General features: G+C 49.1%; 2 protein-coding genes across 9 annotated transcripts; one reads left to right on the top strand and one right to left on the bottom strand.

The window, feature by feature from the left end:
* Positions 1 to 21: 21 nt before the first annotated feature.
* TRAP1 (TNF receptor associated protein 1) lies at positions 22 to 9,254 on the bottom strand (the record flags this gene model as incomplete). Of its 4 annotated transcripts, XM_081338258.1 has the most annotated exons (18): positions 22 to 268; positions 731 to 780; positions 1,172 to 1,244; positions 1,356 to 1,501; positions 2,022 to 2,107; positions 2,594 to 2,732; positions 3,037 to 3,222; positions 3,393 to 3,540; positions 3,992 to 4,061; positions 4,150 to 4,270; positions 4,409 to 4,564; positions 4,918 to 4,991; positions 5,483 to 5,592; positions 5,998 to 6,158; positions 7,927 to 7,998; positions 8,483 to 8,623; positions 8,712 to 8,794; positions 8,987 to 9,254. In XM_081338258.1, the coding sequence occupies 17 exons, from the start codon at positions 9,252 to 9,254 to the stop codon at positions 757 to 759; spliced, it is 2,058 nt and encodes a 685-aa protein (XP_081194384.1). In that variant the 3' UTR covers positions 22 to 268; positions 731 to 756. The 4 variants fall into 4 exon arrangements, 3 of the variants coding, with proteins under 3 accessions (XP_081194384.1, XP_081194383.1, XP_081194385.1); XM_081338257.1 differs by lacking the exon at positions 731 to 780; XR_014027792.1 differs by lacking the exon at positions 1,356 to 1,501 and having other exon boundaries at positions 183 to 268.
* On the top strand, positions 9,253 to 17,582 carry FAM234A (family with sequence similarity 234 member A; the record flags this gene model as incomplete). 5 transcript variants are annotated; one of them, XM_081338260.1, is made up of 11 exons in its annotated part: positions 9,253 to 9,691; positions 9,805 to 9,933; positions 10,011 to 10,190; positions 11,189 to 11,319; positions 12,392 to 12,524; positions 12,617 to 12,758; positions 12,992 to 13,132; positions 13,399 to 13,477; positions 14,170 to 14,322; positions 16,489 to 16,597; positions 16,675 to 17,582. In XM_081338260.1, the coding sequence occupies 11 exons, from the start codon at positions 9,253 to 9,255 to the stop codon at positions 16,884 to 16,886; spliced, it is 1,848 nt and encodes a 615-aa protein (XP_081194386.1). In that variant the 3' UTR covers positions 16,887 to 17,582. The 5 variants fall into 5 exon arrangements, with proteins under 5 accessions (XP_081194386.1, XP_081194389.1, XP_081194390.1 ...); XM_081338263.1 differs by lacking the exon at positions 16,489 to 16,597; XM_081338264.1 differs by lacking the exon at positions 13,399 to 13,477.
* Between the last annotated feature and the right edge of the window lie 1,553 nt (positions 17,583 to 19,135).

Consider the following 19,135-nt stretch of genomic DNA (forward strand, 5'->3'; position numbering starts at 1 on the left):
AAAGGGGGCACAAAGCAGTAGAAGCGTCTACCATTTTTATTGCATATTTTATCCGAGACGTTGCACACAACCTTCCGCTGCACCAGGCCGCCCCATTTGGGAAGCCCAAACAGAGGTGACGAAGGCAGCCGAAGGAGGCCACTGAGCTGCTATCACTGGGGCTGGTTCAGTGTTTCTCCAGGGCCCGGGCAAGCAGCTCGTTCAGCCGGTTCACCATCGGACGGGGGTCTTCGCTGAGTCCTGCCGTTATCATGGCATTGTCATAGATCTGCAGCCAAAGGTGGAGCCAGAGGTGTTCACGTTGCCCAGGCAGCGGACAGCCAGAAAGCACAGGGCCGGGGTCCTACCCTCGACCAGGAGGGCAGAGGAGGCACTCAGATTCTCCTTTGCCCACTGGGGGCGGCAGGGAAACCTGGCCCTGTTCAGCTCGCTTGGCTCTTCCCAACTCCCTCACCTCAGTGTGCCAGCAGTATCTAAGACAACTATTTCAGCTAACTGAAAAGCTATCATTTCTAATTTTCTGCCCTTTTTTCATTCTGGAAGAAAAAAGTGTTTCAGCAGCCAGGGTGGTGCACCAAGGATGCTGCTAGCACATGGATGGGCTCAGACCCACCTTCTTGACACAAGTGTGAAGGACAAGATAGGGGTAGAAATGAACCTCCTCCCAACACAAAGCAGCTCTACCTCAAAATTAATAATTAGCAAGAAGGGAATTGATGTTTGTATTTACATTCACTGGAGAAAAGGGAATTACTGCTAAGCTTGTAAGCCGCCCTGAGTCTTCGGAGAAGGGCGGGATATAAATGGAATTAAAATATAAAAAAAAATTACAAGAGAATAAGCAGGCACACTTAAGCAGGAAATAGCAATAGCACTTTTCTATACCACTTCACAGTGCTTTACAGCCCACTCTGAGTGGTTTATGGAGTCAGCATGTTGCCCCCAACAATCTGGGTCCTCATTTTACCAACCTCAGAAGGATGGAAGGCTGAGTCAACCTTGAGCAACACAGGCTTGAACTCCTGGCAGCAAGCAGTGAGTTAGCCTGCAATATTGCATTTTATCTATTGGGCTACCAGGGCTCATCAAAAGAAATGTGGTTGCACCACTCCTTTAAGCCAGAGGTCCCCAACCTATAGGGTGCAGCCCACTACCGGGCAATGCAACTCACCTGGTCAAGCAGCATTTGGGCCAAGTCAGGCTGGTCAATTCGTAACTGGTTAAGTTTCTTGATTAGTGTGTGTCTAGAGAAGAAAGCGGCAGGGTAAGGGCTGCAGGCCAGGAAGGAGAAGAGCCTTCCCTAAGACAGGTCTCCAAAATCAGCCTGAGTCCCCCAGAAGACTTTTTCCCCATACCCGGCATTGATCTCCAATGTGGGTTGAAGGATTTGGGCTCGCTCTTCACTGGTCTTTGCCAGCTGCTGCATGCGCAGGAAGTGGCGGGCAGCACCCATCTCCAGCACTGTGATCATGGCTGGATGTGAATCCAGACGTGGAGTCACCTGTAGGCAACAACAGCTTGGGATGTTTTGCACCCCAGAAGCTGCCAAGCTCACACCAATAACTTTCTTCCTTAAGCCTGCTGACTCTAGGCCAGCTCACTCCTCCCCTTGCCCTTATGGCATTTCACATGCTGCTGCAGAAGTAACTGATCACAATCACCAACAGAAATGTCCATTAAGCCCAGGTTTTAGTGATCTGAAATGGGGACAGAGCTCAAGTAGGACTCGGCAATAAGACTCCGTCTGCAAGGAGTGCTTGAAGCAGCTTGGGAAAGAGGACAGCTGCTGTGGATGTGCAACAAATGCAGCAATGGAGGTGAGGGGTCTGACCAGGGATGGTAGCACAGGAGCCAGGCTTAACCCACCCTTTCTCCATGCTCTTTGTCCCACTGGGGTTACATGCTATGGGAAACGCAGCTGAAGTCCAGGCTCCCTAGGATGACACAGCCCCGGGGGGGGGGGGGACTCCTTGGCTCCCCCCCAACCTCACCTACAGTGCATGGCCACCCTCCTCTCTCACCTTGACAGCGGCAACCCGTGAGCCAAGGGCATTCCTCATCCAGGCTAGGAGGTCCTCCGCTGCTTGGGAGCTCAGGCGATTTTCAGCTGCAGTGCAAGGATGAAAGCAGCATTTTGAGGAGAGAAATGATAAACTGAATCACAGCTCTTTGCATTCATTCCCTTTCCATCTCCAAAGGGATCTAACGAGCCTTTCTTTGGTCTTTCTACAAGTAACCAATAGAAACTCTTCCTTATTCTCTACACCCACCTCAAAATCAAAAGGACACAGATTGTTGGGGGCAATAAGCTGACTTTGTAAAAATGCCGCTTGGGGGCCCCTGAAAGCCCTAATAAGCAGGCATATACATAGAATTAAGGCTATTGCTAAGCACATTGATTTGTGCTTCTTAGATTGTAAGCCGCCCTGAGTCTTCGGAGAAGGGCGGGATATAAATGGGATAAAAAAAATATATCACAGGCTGACTTTGCTGCTGACAGCACAAGAACGTGTTTTCTTCACCAAAGCACAAGGCAATCATTTTTGGCCAACGAAGGCCCCAATGATCAGAAATGCTCCTGATAGGCACCTACCTGAGTGACTTTCCTCAAACGTCTCCTCTTTGTAATGGTCAACAGCAATATCTGTCTCTACTGAGATCAGTTTCTTCTTGTCAAACTCCCGCAGGTGCAGAAGAGTCAGCTCATCAAACTGCTTATAGCAGAAGAGCACCTGGTGGCCCAGAGAGGGGAGGTATACTGTCATTTAGTATGGATTATACACTTATCTTTAATCCCTTGGGAAATGCCCAACCACTGACTAGGGATAGGTCCGCAGCAATCTTAAAATCCATTCCTACCATTTACAGCAAGTTGGCAGAATAGATGGTGAAAGAGAGCCTGAGCAGAATGAAGTTGATGCAACAATAGCTCCCATATTTTGCTCCAGGTGGGAAGCATCACAAACCAAGCACTGGATCCTCCCCAGAACCCACCTTTGCTCTTCTTAGCTCTAGCCTCTGAATCTCTTTGCTCACCTCAACATTTTTCTTCTTTGTTGCTTCATAATATGGAGAGTGCTCAGCCAAGTTGCGAGTGGGAGCACATAGATAATAGATGTTTCTACTGCCAGCTGGCATACGGCTAGCATATTCTGGGAGGCTGGTTAACTGGCCTGGAGGTAGCAACGAGGACTCATAGCGCAACAGCTTTGCTACTTCCTCCTGGGACGGAAGTCATGTCAGTCAGGAGGGAAAGAAAGGTAATTGTGCTTGCCCACCCCTCCCTCCATCCGTGACTAGCCCCAATTGGCCTCTCTTGTATAGGGCCCTAATTACCAAAGGAAAGGCTGAGGGTTCAGAGACGTGGGAGCCTCTTTGATCACTCCCAATACCTTGGCTTCTTGCTCAGGCAGCATGATAATTCCCTCGCGGATAAACAGTCCGTAGTCCTCAAAGAATGTGGCATATTTCTCAGGGTCCTTCTTACTCTGGTCAATGAAGAACTTGATCAGCCTCTGTTGTAAAACCTCTCTGAGCTTTCTACACAAGATCATCAAACAATAATGCATCAATTAGCAAGAGAAGAAATGGAACAAGAGGATATGACTTTCTGCAAAGCCAAAACTGGCAATAACTGCAAGGCATTACTTCTCCAGAACTCATGCCTGATTTGATCCAAACAATCCTAGCATACCAGGATCTTAGGCTGCAAGAGGGAGAGGTCCACAACTCAGCTGAATTCTTAAATGACATCATAGTACGCCTGAGTTCTCTTTTGAAATCTGATAGCCCCCTTCTGTACTTGCTTAGAATGACAAAATATCAACTAACTCCCAGATAAGCAGAAACTACTACTGTTCTTATATCAACCATGTTAGGACACCATGTCCAAAAATATTAGGTCTTCAGATTGCAGCCATGACAGAGCAAGTCCAAGAGAAGCCACAAATCAGTACCCATCAAGACCATTTGAACCAAGCTTCTTCCTCACCTAACAAGGATACTCTCTTGAAGCAGTTCTCGGCTGAGATTCAAGGGGATATCCTCACTGTCCACAACTCCTGAAAGAAGGTAAATAGATAAGCAGTGTTTTGCAACAATCCTGCCAATCTCCTGCCTCTTCCTCCTAAATAGGGCTCTTCTGACTACCTTTCAGGAAACGTAACCATTTGGGTAAGATCTCAGTAGCTTTAGTCAGGATCAGGACCTTGCGACTGTAGAGAGCAACGCTGGAGCCTTGCTCCTGGCTCACATCAAACATGGAAGGCTTCTAGGAAGTTATGAAAGAGAAAAACAGTTGCAGTGCGAAAACCATCCTCCTGAGGTGAGGTGTTACAATCTGCTCACACGTCAGTTTTAGATCTGAGGCCAGCCAAATGAGGCAAGGCTGCTCATCCTTCCCACTCACCACCCCTGGCACGTAAAAGATACTGCGGATGTTGAGAGGTGCATCTGTCTTGTAATGCAGGGTGTAGCGAGGCTCGTCGTATGCATGGGCAATAAAGTGGTAGAACTCTGTGTGCTGCCAATCTCCAACCTCCTTGGGCTCCATCATCCAAAGGGCCTGAGTGGAGGGAACAGATTCTTAGTTGAAGCTAGCCCCGTGCCCAAAGCAGGAACACCAATGAAGGAGGAAAGGGCAAGTTTCCATTAACATAGCGACATTTTGCAGATGGAGCTGGTGCCAGCAGTAATTTTTATCAACCCCAAAGAACCACTTGAAATCCAAATAATCAAAGGGCACAATTAAGTGTTTCTATGCTACATGGGTGACAGGGTAGAAAAAGGCAGCTGGCATTCCAAAGGCCACTTCCTCCACAAAGGTCTTCTAGATGTCAGAGGATTGTGGGACCCCTGCTTGCTGAAATGCCATTTAGCTCAAGCCCAGCTTCAAGGGCCACCCGGTATCTGCTCTACCTGCAGGGTGTTGACACGTTGCCCATTCAGATAGAGGGGAAAACTGATGAAGTTGCTATACTTTTTGATGATGTCTAGAAAAGGAAAAAAAAGGGGGGCTGAAAACTCTCCCAATTCCCTCTGCTCCCCCAGTAGGGATCTTTATCCATTCAATATGCAACTGGGACCAGGTGATAATCAGCGGCAACCACTATACAGACAGGGCACAACTGAAGAAGGAATTCAGAGTTGTAGTGTGGGACCACATAATATATTACTTAATGAAGTTTTTTTCTGAACCAATTCTAAAACCCAATCTAAATGTTGCAATTAAGCCACCAAGCCTTTCACGGATTAGATGTGGCTCATTGACCAGGATATGGGCAGAAGAGAGCTTCCCCCAATATTTGTGAAGACCAAAGCTAGGACCTTACCCATTCAAAACAGGTTGGGACAGGCCACCCAGCTCTGCTTCTTCCCCCAAGTTAGGCTCTGCATCTCATCCACTGGCCTGAGAGACATGGCACTGGTGTCTATTCATAAATGAAGCAAGCAAGCAAGCAAGCTCCCTGCTGCTATTGCTCACCTTTGACTCGCTCCTCACTAGCAAATTCCTTGCAATCTTCCTTTAGATGGAGAATTATTTTAGTTCCAACCTGAACACCAGAAGCTTCTGAAATTTCGAATGTCCCAGAACTAGAATTAGAAAAGCAAGTCAGAGGAAACAAGCAAGTTGTAATTATGAACTACAAACAAGTATGAACCCACGGATGAAGTGCTATCCCACAAGCAGTAATCAGTGCATAGCTAATTCTCGTCCTAATGCACGATTGCAAGACCAAGTCTCCCTGGTGGAAAGTAATATCATAGCACCCATTATCTGAGCACAATTTCTGCAGAGAAGTACAAGAAATATCTCACAAAGAATAAGCCTTCTTTTCTACTCAGTCCTTCTAAACCTGTCTTCATTCTGGGATTTCAACTCAGGGAGGCAGGTAGAATCCAAAGCCCCTCAATTTTCCAGCAAAGCTTAGAACACTTCATGCAGCCTTTTAACCATTCAGCTGCAGCCTCTCAGCCCAGTCTCTGCCACATCCTTACCCGTCTGAATGCCAGCAATAACCAAAGCTATCTGGCTCTGCTGACTTGGAGAAAACTTCCACTTGATTAGCCACCATAAAGACCGAATAGAAGCCCACTCCAAATTGGCCAATAATCTTACTGCTGGCCTCTGTTTGGCTCTTCAGTGTATCCAGAAAGGCCTGTAGATACAACATAGGCAGACTAAGTTTATGAAACAGGACCCAGCTGGTCAGCCTCACGTTGCTACCACTTTGCTGGCAAAGAAGCAAATGCCACTTGGATTCTTGAGAGTCCACAGCCAGCGTACCAATTGAGCATTCTTCCACAAAGCCTTTATTAAATTATCATTACAGAAAATGGCAGTCTATACGTATTTTGTAAATAAAAATTAAGAGGACCATTTTGGTGTAGCAGTTAAGGCATCAGGCTAGAAACTGGAGGACTAGTCAAGTTCCTGTCCCACTTTACGCATAAAACTAGCTTGGTGATCTTGGGCTAGTCACTTTCCCACAGTCCTAGGAAGTAGGCATTGGCAAACCACTTTTGAAAACCTTGCCTAGAAAACTACAGGAACTTGTCCAGGCAGTTTCTGAGAATAGAGCTGGAAGGGGCCTTAGAGGTCTTCTAGTCCAACCCCCTGCTCAAGCAGGAGAACCTATACCATTTCAGACAAGTGACTGTCCAGTCTCTTCTTAAAAACCTCCAGTGATGGAGCACCCATGATTGCTGAAGGCAAGCTGTTCCACTGGTTAATTGTCCTCACCGTTAGGAACTTTCTCCTTAATTCCAGGTTGCTTCTCTCTTTGATCAGTTTACAACCATTGTTTCTTGTCCTGCCCCCTGGTGCTTTGGAGAATAATTTGACCCCCTCTTCTTTGTGGCAGCCTCTCTAATACTGGAATACTGCTATCATGTCACCCCCATTTCTTCTTTCTTTAGACTAGCCAAATCCAGGTCCTGCAGTTCTTCATATGTTTTAGTCTCCAGGCCTTGGATCATCTTAATTGCTCTTCTCTGAACTTTTTCCAAGGTCTCAACATATTTTCTGTAGTATAGTGACCAAAATTGGTTGCAGTATTCCAGGCATGGTCTCACTAGGGTTTTATAAAGGGGTAGTAATACTTTGTGTGATCCTTATTCTGTACCTCTGTTTAATGCAACCCAGGATTGTATTAGCTTTTTTGGCTGCTGCTGCACATTGCTGGCTCATAGTCAAGTGATCATCCACTAGGACTCCAAGGTCCCTCTCACAGTTACTCACTGTATAAGTACAGATTAGGTCTCACCTAATCTGTACTTATATCTTTTATTTTTACCTAAACGTAAAACTTTGCTTTTCTCTACATTAAAACTCATTTTGTTGGATAGGACCCATTGTTCCAGTTTGTCAGAATCAGACGTAATTTAAAGTGAAGGAAAAATGAATAAAAATATGCATATCATACAAACAAATATGCAAATAGGTTTACTATTTGTTATTCCACCCAGAGTCACATTATTTGAGTCGGGGCTTTATAAACCTAGTTAATACGAGAATGTGCAAAATGAAGCTAATTACTGCCAGACACGCAATACAAATATTCTTAAAATTGTTTAAAATGCAAAGCCATCTAATTACAAAACTAAAAACTACAGCAAGCTTTATTCAATAAACACATGAGAATTTTTGTGAAGACAAAGACTTTGTCCTTCAAAGGTACACAAGTATGCAAAGCCACACCAACAAAATTGCAGCCTCCCTCTTTCTAGCCTCCCCTATCTATGTTTCCTGGTAAAATATAATGGGAAAATCCCATCGGACGAAAATTCCATTTAGGATTAGGGTTAGGTCACCATGAATTCAGAGCGAAATGGACATCGCCAACAAACCCGAAATACTTGGATATGGTTAGGAAGGAAATGACGTTTCTATGTTTCCTGGTAAAATACATGGGAAAACCATCTTACCTTGGAGCCAGATCTCGCAATGGTCCCTAAATTGGACAGAAGTTCTTCACGGTTCATCCCAATTCCAGTGTCCTACAAGCAACAGAAAAGGGAGTCTCCCAGATATCCAAAGTTACACTTTGGGATATGTGGGAAGAGACAGGCTCCTTCTTTGCGCCCCCCCCCTTTTCCATATAAGATACAAGAATCAGATTAACTCACAGCACTGCTTCTGATATTTTGCCTTGATAGCTATGGCCTAAAAGGTAGTGCAGTGCAGAACAGGCAGAAGTAAATCCTCTTTCCCAGGATGTAAAACCCATGTTGTCACTTAAGTCAAGCTCAACATTCAGCCTAGCTGCATGCTAAGTTATAAACCCTTTCCCTTCTGGGAAAACTCTCAAAGCATTCCAATTCCCTTCCCAGCTTCTTTCTAGGCTAGATTCACCCGGAATCAACCTCACTGGCATCTACTTGCCATGCAACTTTCAGCTAACCCTTGAAGACAGAGAACCCACTGAATAGCAAGAGGAACATTTTGTTTTTTAACACATTATGCAAAAAAAGGTCCTCCTACCTGGATGGCAACCAGGCACTTTTCCTCATCTGTCTCCAGTTCAATCCTGAGTTCCGGCAGGACCTTTCCTTCACAGACCAGTTTGTGGCGCAGCTTCTCCAGAGCATCGCTACTGTTGGAGATCAGCTCCCGGATGAACACCTGTGAAAGAATCAAAGAGCAGGTAAGCTCTGCAGAGCGAGGGGACTTCTTAAGCCCACTGCTGTTGGCTTCACCCTGCAAGGCTTACCTCCTGCTCAGAGTAGAGGGAGCGGGCCACAATATCCAAAAGTTTCTGGGTTTCAGCTTGGAACTCATACTTCGAGGTGGAACCTACAAAAACAAGTTCAGGGTTGAAAAGAGGGACCGTTGGTGCTAATCAGCATTAGCACTGATGGCGTTACCTAGTTTGGGTAACGAAACGTCTGCAAGGAAGAACTTGGTACCGAGGAGCCCTCAAGGGGAAGAAGAGATGCTTCCCGACTCCTCGCGAGGAGAATTCGCCCGGTTCGGCGAGAGATTTACCTGGGACGCTCTCGGGCCTACTAGGCGACCGGGATGGCGGCGGCGGCGGCGCCTCTGGGTCGTCCCCAGCGGCGTGGCTGCTGCACGAGCGCCGCCAAACCCAATAGGGCAGGCCGGGGGCGGGGGCCGGGCTCGCCGCAGGCAGCAGGCCAGGCGGGGCTCGGCGGACGGGGGCCGCGGCCCTCTGCTCCCGCCCGGCGCGGAGGAAGAGCGGCAGGGAGGCGCGGCGGAGGCAGCCCCCCAACAGCACCAGCCTCCCCAGCCCCATGGCCACGGCACGCGCCAGGCCGCTTCCGGCGCTGGCGGGACGTCACACCCGGCGACGGCTAGCCGGTGACGTCACGGCCACAGGGGGTGGGGCCGTCCGGCGCCGCGTCCGCGGAGGTGCGTCCGGCTGGCTGGCCTCTGGGCGCGTGCAGAGCGCCGTCCGCCCGATGGCGCGCCCGGAGGCGGAGACGGAGATCCACCTGCTCAAGGCCCGAGAGGCGCCGGCCTCGCCGGGGACCGGGGCCCGGGACGCCGAGAAGGAGGCGGGCGGCGGCGGCGGCGGCGCGCAGCCCGGGCGGCTCTCGCAATGGCGCACCGCGGCCTTCTTCCTCTCGCTCTACCTCTGCCTCGGCCTGGCCTTCGCCTTCTCCTTCGTCATCCCCTGCCCGGTCAGGCCCGCCTCGCGGACGGCCTGGAGCAGGGCTTACGACGACGCCGGTGAGGGCGGGCGGGCGGGCGGGCTTGCGCGGCGGCGCTCGAGCCCCCGGAGGCCGCGCGAGGCCCGGGCTCCCTTTTCTCCCTCTCGCTCTCTCCCTCTCGCTCTCTCGCAGCGGCGTACGCCTTCCTGACGGCGGGGGACGCCGACGGGGACCGAGTGCAAGACGTGCTCGTGGCCTTCCAGGCCGGCGCCGGCAGCCGAAACACCAGCGACGCCGGCCACGGCTCTTGCTCCGAAGGAGGTAACGGGAGGCGGGGTCGGGGCCTGGGGCGCCGGGGCCGCGGCGGAGCTGACCGACCCGCGCCTCCCTCTCCGCAGGCTTCGCCCCTCCCTGTGCCTTCCTGGCGGCGCAGTCGGGCACCAACGGCACCACGCTGTGGGAAAGGCCGGTGGCCCAGGAGCTGCTCCTGATGGACTGCTCCGTGGAGCACGGCGGCTCTCCGGCCTGCCTTGTCATCGGGAATCCGGATTCCTTTGTCCTCCTCGACCTGGAGACAGGTACCTTCCTTTTGAGTCAGGTGTATCAGGGAGATGGACCCGTTTTGGGGGAAAGAGACGCCCAGAAGGGATCTGAAAGCACAACTGCATTGGCATCTCAGGAAGAAAGTCCCGTGCCCCTTTGCCTTCTGCCATAAGCTGCGTACAGATTTCTTCCTGCTTGCACGGCACTGACGGTTAGTGTGGTTAGTGTGGTTTTAGTACATCCAAAACGACTGCCAACAGCCAAAGCACAAGCAGCACTCAATTTGCATCTTGTTTATGTAAATGGGGGAGCTACAGTTTAGCAGCCATTGGTAGCTGAAGGGTTAGGGTTAATGCCGTTCTGGGACAACATGCTTCAGTTGAAGTTCTCTGATCTGATCCAGCATGGGGCTTCATAGATCAGACATGGGATCCTGCTGTAACCCTGCAAAAGCATGGAAATCTTGATCCCCTGGTGGCAAGGATTTTGTTCCTTCTTCAGCTGCAAAGACTCATGGGTCTCCTGTTTCCTCCTCAGTGGTAGCACTTTTCTCCAGTCCTTAAAAATATCAATGAAGTGAAAACAGAAAAATGAGCTGATCCAGTGTGAAGAGATTTCTCCTCTGTCTGGTTCCTCTTGTGGTGAGCAAGTGGAACAGAAGGGCAAATGTGCCTTTCTCCTTTTCTTTGTTTAGAAGTTGCATTTCTTCAAAAACTGCTGCAAGGTTTTTCAGCCCATTTTTGCAAAAGATGTTTAGGAGAACACTTGATAAATTTCTTGGTTTCTAGTTGGACACCTGTATATGGGGAGTAGGTGACATTGGAACTCCCAGTTGTGATGGTATGAATGCCAGAACTTAGATGGGTGAAAATGGTGCCATATGCAAGGTCACGTGTTACAGTAGACTTATTCAGTGATTAACTGAAGGGAATGCTCAGGGTTCCAGAATCAAAAGCCACTATGTTGGAAAAGCAGGCGTCTTCTTACCTGTCAAGGCTTCAGACTCAGAATACCTGCTCTGTTTTTTTCATAGGCCAGACTCAGTGGAATGAGACAGCCACTTTTGGGCCTAACTCTACAGTCCTGAGTCCCTTACTGAAGATTCCTGATATCGACAGAGACGGTGTGCCTGATTTCTTGGTCTTTGCTGTCACAGGAGAGGAGGTAAGAATTGCTGAAGCAATAGGGTCATCCTGCCTATTTCAGAGGAATTGGCCACATTCATAGCAGCATGGGAGCTCAGAGTCTAAAAAAAGTTATGCCACATCACTTCTGCACCAGAGCATTCAAAATTAATTGAATGAGTCCTAAACTAAACTTAATGAGCCCCTCATTTGCCTTCTCTGTAATTTCATAAAGTCTTCCATATGTTAAGCTATCATGCATTCCTGTACCCATTTTATTCTACACCTTTTAGGCTTTTATAAATTATTACATATAAACTTTTTGTTTTAGTATCTTGCAGCTTTTCCAAGCATTTAACATTGGTGCTGTTTCTGAATCTTAAGATTCCTGTGCAGGAGGCCTGAAATGCGGTTGTTGGGAGCCAGTAATTGCAGGGAGCTCTTGCCGTCTAAAATGCATCCAATACACCCTGTCAGACACAGGGTGCTGGAGTCAAGGGCCTGGGATTCCAGTGTTCTTTGGCATAGTGATTCAAGCAGTAGCTTCTGGTTGGAGAAATGGCCACCGGTACCTGGGAAATTCCTGTTTTCCATAGCAGGATTGATCAGGGGAAGGAAAAGATTGCATCATCCCCCATGTTCTGTCTTTTTCCTCATCCTTGTTTTACCTTTAAGAATTGAAGTGTTAGTGGGTTGGGCTGTTAACAACTGTGGTTGACTGAAAGGAGGGATGTCAAGAATTCATGGGAGGAGCAATGCCACTGTGAAAAAATTTAGAGCGGGGTACCCCACTATCAGGCTCCCTGGAAGGCCAACGGAGCAGCAGGCACAAGAGACCTTCTATCAGCCCTGAGGGGCCTTTCTTGCACAGCTCAGACTGATACTTTGTCTAATGCCAGAATCATTTTCTTTCCCCAAGCTTTGAGTACAAGTTGTGTTGATGCTGAAAAATGTCTGTAAACCTTCAGGTTATACTGAACTTATTACCATGAACAAGGATGATCTGTTCCCTTATTTTAAGGATCCGTGTTTTTTGCTAACCCTTTTGAAGGTAGCATGAATGCCAGAGTGCTGCTTAGGTTGAAGTATCCTGGTTCCAATTTTCTCTGCAGACTAAGAGCTTCTTCTTTTCGGGGACATTTGGCACACAAAAGAAATTCAGCGGAAGCCTGCATTTGCCAGGACTGATAGGGCACTTCTTGCACATCACCAAGAGTGGAGCCCATTACATCCTGTTCTACACAGGTGGGTCCTGTACTTCTAGGGGTGGGGAAGGAAGGCAGCTGGACATTCTGCCCTTCGACCTGCTTTATTTGGAACTTTTTTTCTCGCCTTAGCAAAGGCTCTTTTTGCCTACTCGCTGAAGGAGCTGTATCGCATGGCTGTGGGCCCAACAAGCCCAGCCCTTGCCAGCCTGAAGGAAGATGCGGACTGGGAGATGGTGATTCCTCACAAGGCCCGACAGGTGCCCTTAGCCAGGTACCTGCTGCAGTCCCCACTGACCTAGGACTTGTGGAAACCCTTTGTTTTTTCCATTTTCTCTGCTTTGCTTCATCCCCTTTTCTTCACTCATGAAACCAGAAAACCCTTGATCTGCTGCCGTGCAAAGCAGAGGCTTATGACGGGCTGTAGCAACAAAGTTTGACCTGAAGGCTTGGAAGAGGTGCATGGCCTCCGACAAGGGATAACAGCTGTTTTTTATTCTCTTTTAGTTCTGGAGACATTCAGTACGTGACAAAGATATCAGAAAAACCAGGGAGCCATATTTTGGTTGCAAGATCAGCTATGTTGGAGCTGGTGAATGGACAACAGCTGAGTTCATTGTGGATTGTTGGTGTGCCACACATCCTGAGGTAATGACAGTATTAGGAATGTTGGCTGTGCAACAGGGCCTTGTGTGAATACTCAGTCCTCTCCTGAGTTGCAGGGGAAAAAAGAGGACTTTGCCGCCTATTTCTGGTATTTCCTGGATAAGCCACCTCTAGACAGGATGGGTGGCACACAGATCAGATGAAAGAACAAATGAATGAATAAATACACCGGCAAACCTGGGATAGGGAAAGTAGGGTGAAAAGCTGGAGATGCCACCCCTTGAACATCACCCGTGTCCTGCTTGCAGGGAGCCCGTTCTTGGAGCATTTGGTCCCGATGAGATTGCCGTGGTTATTGAAAGCAGAGTCTCACCTGTGACAAAGAAGGTTTGCAGGGGGGCCTGCGGGTGGGGTGCAGGTGCAGATCCTTTGGTATCTTTGGAAGCAACTGTTGTACAGTTGTATCCACTCGAGCAAGGGGTGCTGGAGATGTGTTGTTGCCAATACACACACACACACACCTTGTATCTCCCTTTTTCTCTGCCGGTTTCAAATCCACTAAAATTTTCTGCCATGTTTACATAGTCGACATTGTGGCATGAGCATCACATAAAATACTCAACCACATGACTGGATTTGATAGTGCTTGAGTTAGACCTCCAAAAAGGTCACCAAAATAAATGAGCCATGCTTGCAATATTCCCACGGTTTGAGCTTGTGATGCAGAAGATTACATTTCTTATAAGACGTGAATTGGGTGGTGGCTGATGATCTACCAGGTAATTCCCAATTAGTCCAAACTCCTAAGTCACCTGGATCTTTCTCTAGTTCCATATTAGTTAAAAGAGCTTTTTATTACTGATACCCAGTAGAGCCTGGTGATTCATTTGCCTTTTTCCACTTTCCAAGTGCTGGGATAGAAACACACCTCTGCTCTAAGCTATTAGAAAGAGGTATAGAAAATATAGTGATGAGCTGCTGTGCCATGTGCTTGCCAGGTCCTTGGGCTAAAATGGTGGTTGAGAAAGGGAATTACAGCCTGGAGCCCAGCTATCCTTTCATCACCATTTACTCTCTAGGTTACAATCGTGGAGGGCAGTTCTGGAGCCATCAAATGGGAAGTGGAGCTGCTTTCGGAAATGCAGAGTCCCAAGCCAGCCTCTCTTGCAACTGCTGATCGCAGATCCATTTTCCTCTTTTGGGGCCTGTACCAAGATGAAAGAAATGAAACTGTGAGTAGGGAATGATCTATGATAGGTGGAAATGAAGTGGGGTTGCCCACAACGAGCCTCACAGAGCCAGCAGCAAGTCAGAACTGCACTCTGATCATCACTAGGTATGGGGAAAGGCCTTCCCAGCTCCATTCCTTGTGGGCTAAATCTTTTCCTTTGAGTTCAGTTATATATTTATATATTTATATTTATTAAATTTTTATACTATTTATATATGCCCTGTTCACCGCCCTGAGTCCTTCGGGAGAAGGGCGGTATACAAATTTAATAAAATGAAATGAAAATGAAAATACCGCCCTTCTCCCGAAGGACTCAGGGCGGTGTACAGGGCAATAAATATCAAAATATACATACAAAAGTTAAAAAAGATTAATTTTTTTTTTAAATTTAAATTTTATTACATTTATATACCGCCCTTTCCCTGAGGACTCAGGGCGGTTTACAGGGAATTAAAATCAAACATACAAAAGTTAAAAGGCAAGTTAAAAAATATTAAATTAACCCTGTACTAATTAAAAAACCCCAATTAAAATAATTTTCTCCTCAGCCTGGGCCCGAGAGCTCAAAGAGCCAGGTCTTCAGGCCCCGGCGGAATGATCGGAGGTTGGGGGCAGTCCTCAGCTCCACCGGCAGCTGGTTCCAGAGGGCAGGCGCTCCCACTGAGAAGGCCCTATCCCTGGGTGTCACCCGCCGGCAATCTCTTACCGGCGGAACCCTGAGCAGACCCTCCCTGTGGGAGCGCACTGGGCGAAGGGCATTTGAAGCCCAGTGCGCTCCCAATATAAAACAATAATTAAAACAATGTTAAAACCAAATCCAAACCCCAAACCCATCAGACCAGGCCGGATTGTTCAAATAGATAGGTTTTTAAATCGCGCCGGAAGGAGCGAAGGTCGGGGGCCGTCCGGAGCTCAACCGGCAAGCGGTTCCATAGGTCTGGCGCGCCCACAGAGAACGCCCTCCCCCTGGGGGCCACCAGTCAACATTCTCTGATCGGAGGCACCCTGAGGAGGCCCACTCTGTGGGAGCGCACTGGACGGAGGGAGGTTGACGCCGGCAGCAGGTGCTGCCATAGGTATTCCGGACCCAAGCCATGTAGGGCTTTATAGGTCATTACCAGCACCTTGAATCTCACCCGGAGGGCAACTGGCAGCCAATGCAGCTCGCGGAGCAGAGGTGTAACATGGGAGTATCGGGAGACCCCCAACACTACTCGCGCGGCTGCATTCTGCACCAGCTGAAGCCTCCGAGTGGTCCTCAAGGGCAGCCCCATGTAGGTCCAAACGAGAGGTCACGAGCACGAGTGACTGTGCGCAAGGCATCCCGGTCTAGATAGGGCCGCACCAGGCGAACCTGGGCAAAGGCCCCCCTAGTCACAGCTCCTATGTGGTCTTCTAAGGAGTTCCCCCCCCCCCGCCCGAAAGCTCTGAGGAGAATCTGTACAGGTAATGGTCGAGTTTTGGATGTAAGTCACGCTCATTACAAGACACCCACATGACTGCCTCACTCAACCACCACAATCCCATTTCTTTTGTGGTCATTAAGCAACCCTCCAGCAGTGCCTTAGGGTGGGGGAGACCTTGGGAGGTCCAGCGTCTACTGGCAGATGGAAACCTCCGGTGGGTTAAAGGCCACGGTAGGCCAGGCCCATCAGTTTGCCCCGTCCCATGTTGCTGCTTAAAAAGATTGCTTCCACTAGCTTTTCAGTCCCGCCTGACGCCAGCTGGGTGTGCTGTGAGCAAGGGAAGTGAAAGCTAAGTGAATCTGCACACAGCAGGGCAGGGAGAAGGCAAGAGTGGCAGAGCAGGGGAATTACAGCACTTCCATGGGCATAAACCCCAGCAGGCTGCAAGGTGCCCGAATTTTGATCATGTGACCACGGGGCTGCTGCAAAGGTGAGAACGTCAGGCAGGGGTCACAAGTCCTTTCGTTCAGCACTGTCCATTTTGGTCACTAAATCGAAACGGTCGCAAGTAGACTAACTGTAGTAAAGACAGCCCTGGGGTGGTCCATCTGCAGTGGGTGCGGCAAATGAAGTAATTGGGTGGCCTTTATTTTGGGGGGGTCTTCACCCATGGATTACAGGAGCATGGCAGCTTCTGGGCATAAGTAAACCATCCCGGCAGTCCCTTATGGGGCCCTGGCCTTCTCACACTTCTCCTCCAGGGACCTTGGCATGGAAGTCAGCAGCAACGGCTGTACCTTTTCCATCCCTCCCTGCCCACTGTCCTCTTGGAACTGAGCAATAGCACTGAGCCCATAGTGGCCTTTGAAGGTGAGTGGATGCTCCAGCTGTTTCCCAAATTGCCCAACCGCTGGGGGCTCCTGCTATACTTCCCCTTTTGGTTCTAGGGTTGCTTTTTGAGCGAAGCCGCCATGCCTGTTACGTGCTGCTGGTAGGCCCCCAGGTTGGCAGCTCCCCTGGGAGAGTCATACTTTCAAAGCGGAAGCTGAAGGAAGACATTTTCAGCAGCCACGTGATTTGGCTTAACCAGATGCCCCAAGATACCGACCAGAATGTCCGGGACTATTTCCACCGAATGCGATTCCGTACCTTTGGGTGAGGAGTACAATCCCAAAGGCTTTCAGACCTGAAGCTAGCCAGGGAGAAGGTAAACCGCACTCAGCTTCTGGAATACTTTGGCTAGTCCACCACCAGAACTTGGATCTCGTACCCTGGATTGTGCATAGAGGCCCTAGGTTAAACAGCACATGGGGGAAAGGAGGGAGACATTGTGCCTCCTCTCTGACCACCAGGAAAATCCATTCCCCAGAGGAGAAAGATCTTGGAGATGGTGCATCTGGGGTGTGGGCAGTTCTTACAGTTAATGTGTGCCTGGCCATCTGGCTTTTCTTGGTCATCCTTCCCACTGGAACAGCGGACTCTGCGCAGCTTGGCTGTATACTGCATCAGCCCCGAAAATGTCTTGAGGGCCCTCTCAGTGTCATAACTGGCTAGGATCCTACAACCTCCCTGAAGAATCTGCAGAGCAACCGAAGCAGCTCCATTGGCCTTGGCCACCTCTGCTCCCAAAGTAATGCACCTGGGCTGTCTGATCTCCAGCTCACAGGTACCGAGCCATGCAGGTTGGCTATGCCAGGTACCAGGGCATCCAACTGCTCCCTGTTTTCTTGCTGTAGCCAAGCCTCGGATGTGGCATTTTCTATCAGTTCAAAGATGGGGATGCTTTACAGAGCTGGGGTTCATTTATTTGCCCCAGTTAATTTCAGTTTCAATAAATTCAGCTTTGGCCACAATGTTTGAAATGTCTGTTCTCTGTGCTTCTCCCAGTACCTATAAGCGCTAGGAACAGCCCAGCAGCACCATAGTAGGAATTGAAACAAACTGGATTTCCTGCTGGAGAAAAAAATGAGCAGCACATTTCCACGATGCTGACAAGTTTGGTTAGGACTGAGCAGAAGGGTGGGTTTGGTGTGGCGTACGCAGGGTTCTGCATCCCATCGATCCAGGAGGTCAAGGCAGTCACTGTGGGGCTTTGGAGGAAGCCATCAAGGCCCCACTTGGTCCTTTTGTACCCAGGGTCTGGCGGGAGGGGAGGGGGGGCTCTCCCTTTTGAGTGCTTTCCTGTCTCTTCTCTGCCAGACGCAGAGACCCTGATGAGTTGTATGCCTTTTGGGGAGAGACTCCACGCTAGCCAGGTGGGTCCTTGGGGTCTTTGGCCACAAAGCAAGCCCACACAGTGTTGTATTTTGGTCTGACCTGCTCTGTTCTGCTGTTGCTGGTGGCTGGCCGAGATGCTGCTCTGCTTTCATAATTTTCAGGGGGGGCAGGGGAGCTTTCCAGGATAATCTTTCCCAATGGTGAAGCGGCTTATTCCCAGCTTCCTTCTTAGGCTGTGCTTTTGATAGTTTCCCTGCCTCTCATGCTTCAGGCTAAAACTGAAACCAGCTTAACTGAAGGGCCTCTGCTAGGAAGAAACCCGACTCACAGCTGTAACTTACTGCCTCCATCTAGCCTTCCCTTTGCTACTTACGAATGTTCTTTGGCCTTAAGTTAGGCAAAGGCGGTTAACGTGGCTGGCCAACATCTTTATCCTGAGAAATCCGACTCGGATTCCCTAAAATATGCACCTGCTGCAACTTAAAGCAGGAGAGACTTTCCTGTGTTTGTTTTTCTAGAGGGAAATGTTCTCACATTTGGTTCATTGGTTTATAAATTTGGGTTCTACCATAATGGCTGATCTGCTTATTTTTGGCAGATTCATGGTGAAGATGGGCATAGGCCTCCTTGTAAAATTTAACCTTTGGAAGAAGGCCACCCATAAGGAATACGCAACTCCCAGCATTCCACCTTGATTCTATTCAACAGATGCATTCACAGAATCCTAGACAGGTCCATCTGCAAGGTGATTTGGGCAGATCCTCCTCAAAAAGGTACAGAAAATGGTCATGGCCTTGTTTCAGCATCAGACCAGGTTACCTTTGGCCTGGGATAAAATCTGCGAGGGTGGCATTCTAGCAGCCATTTGGAAGCTGGGAAAACAGGCTGCTCAGCTAATCTTCTTAAGTGCAGAAGGGCATTATCTCATCCAGCCCTACATAATGCTATGCAAGTTACCCACCAGAGCTGTGGAGGTTCCCTGCACACAGACTGGCTGTGCTGCTCCAGGAAGCAACATAGCTAATGTCCATCCACCAGGTGCTCTTAACTAAGGGCTAAGCAGGAGCTAGCTGGGCAGAAACTTGGCAAAATCAGGTATATTGGTCACAATGAGAACAATGAATGAAAGCAACACTGCCACCCCTAGATAGATTTGGGGGGGGCGGGATTAGCTGGACTAGCCCTCTCCAT

The sequence above is a fragment of the Vipera berus genome (genome assembly GCF_964194415.1).
Source record: "Vipera berus genome assembly, chromosome: 13".
In the NCBI taxonomy this organism is placed as follows: Eukaryota; Metazoa; Chordata; class Lepidosauria; order Squamata; family Viperidae; genus Vipera; species Vipera berus.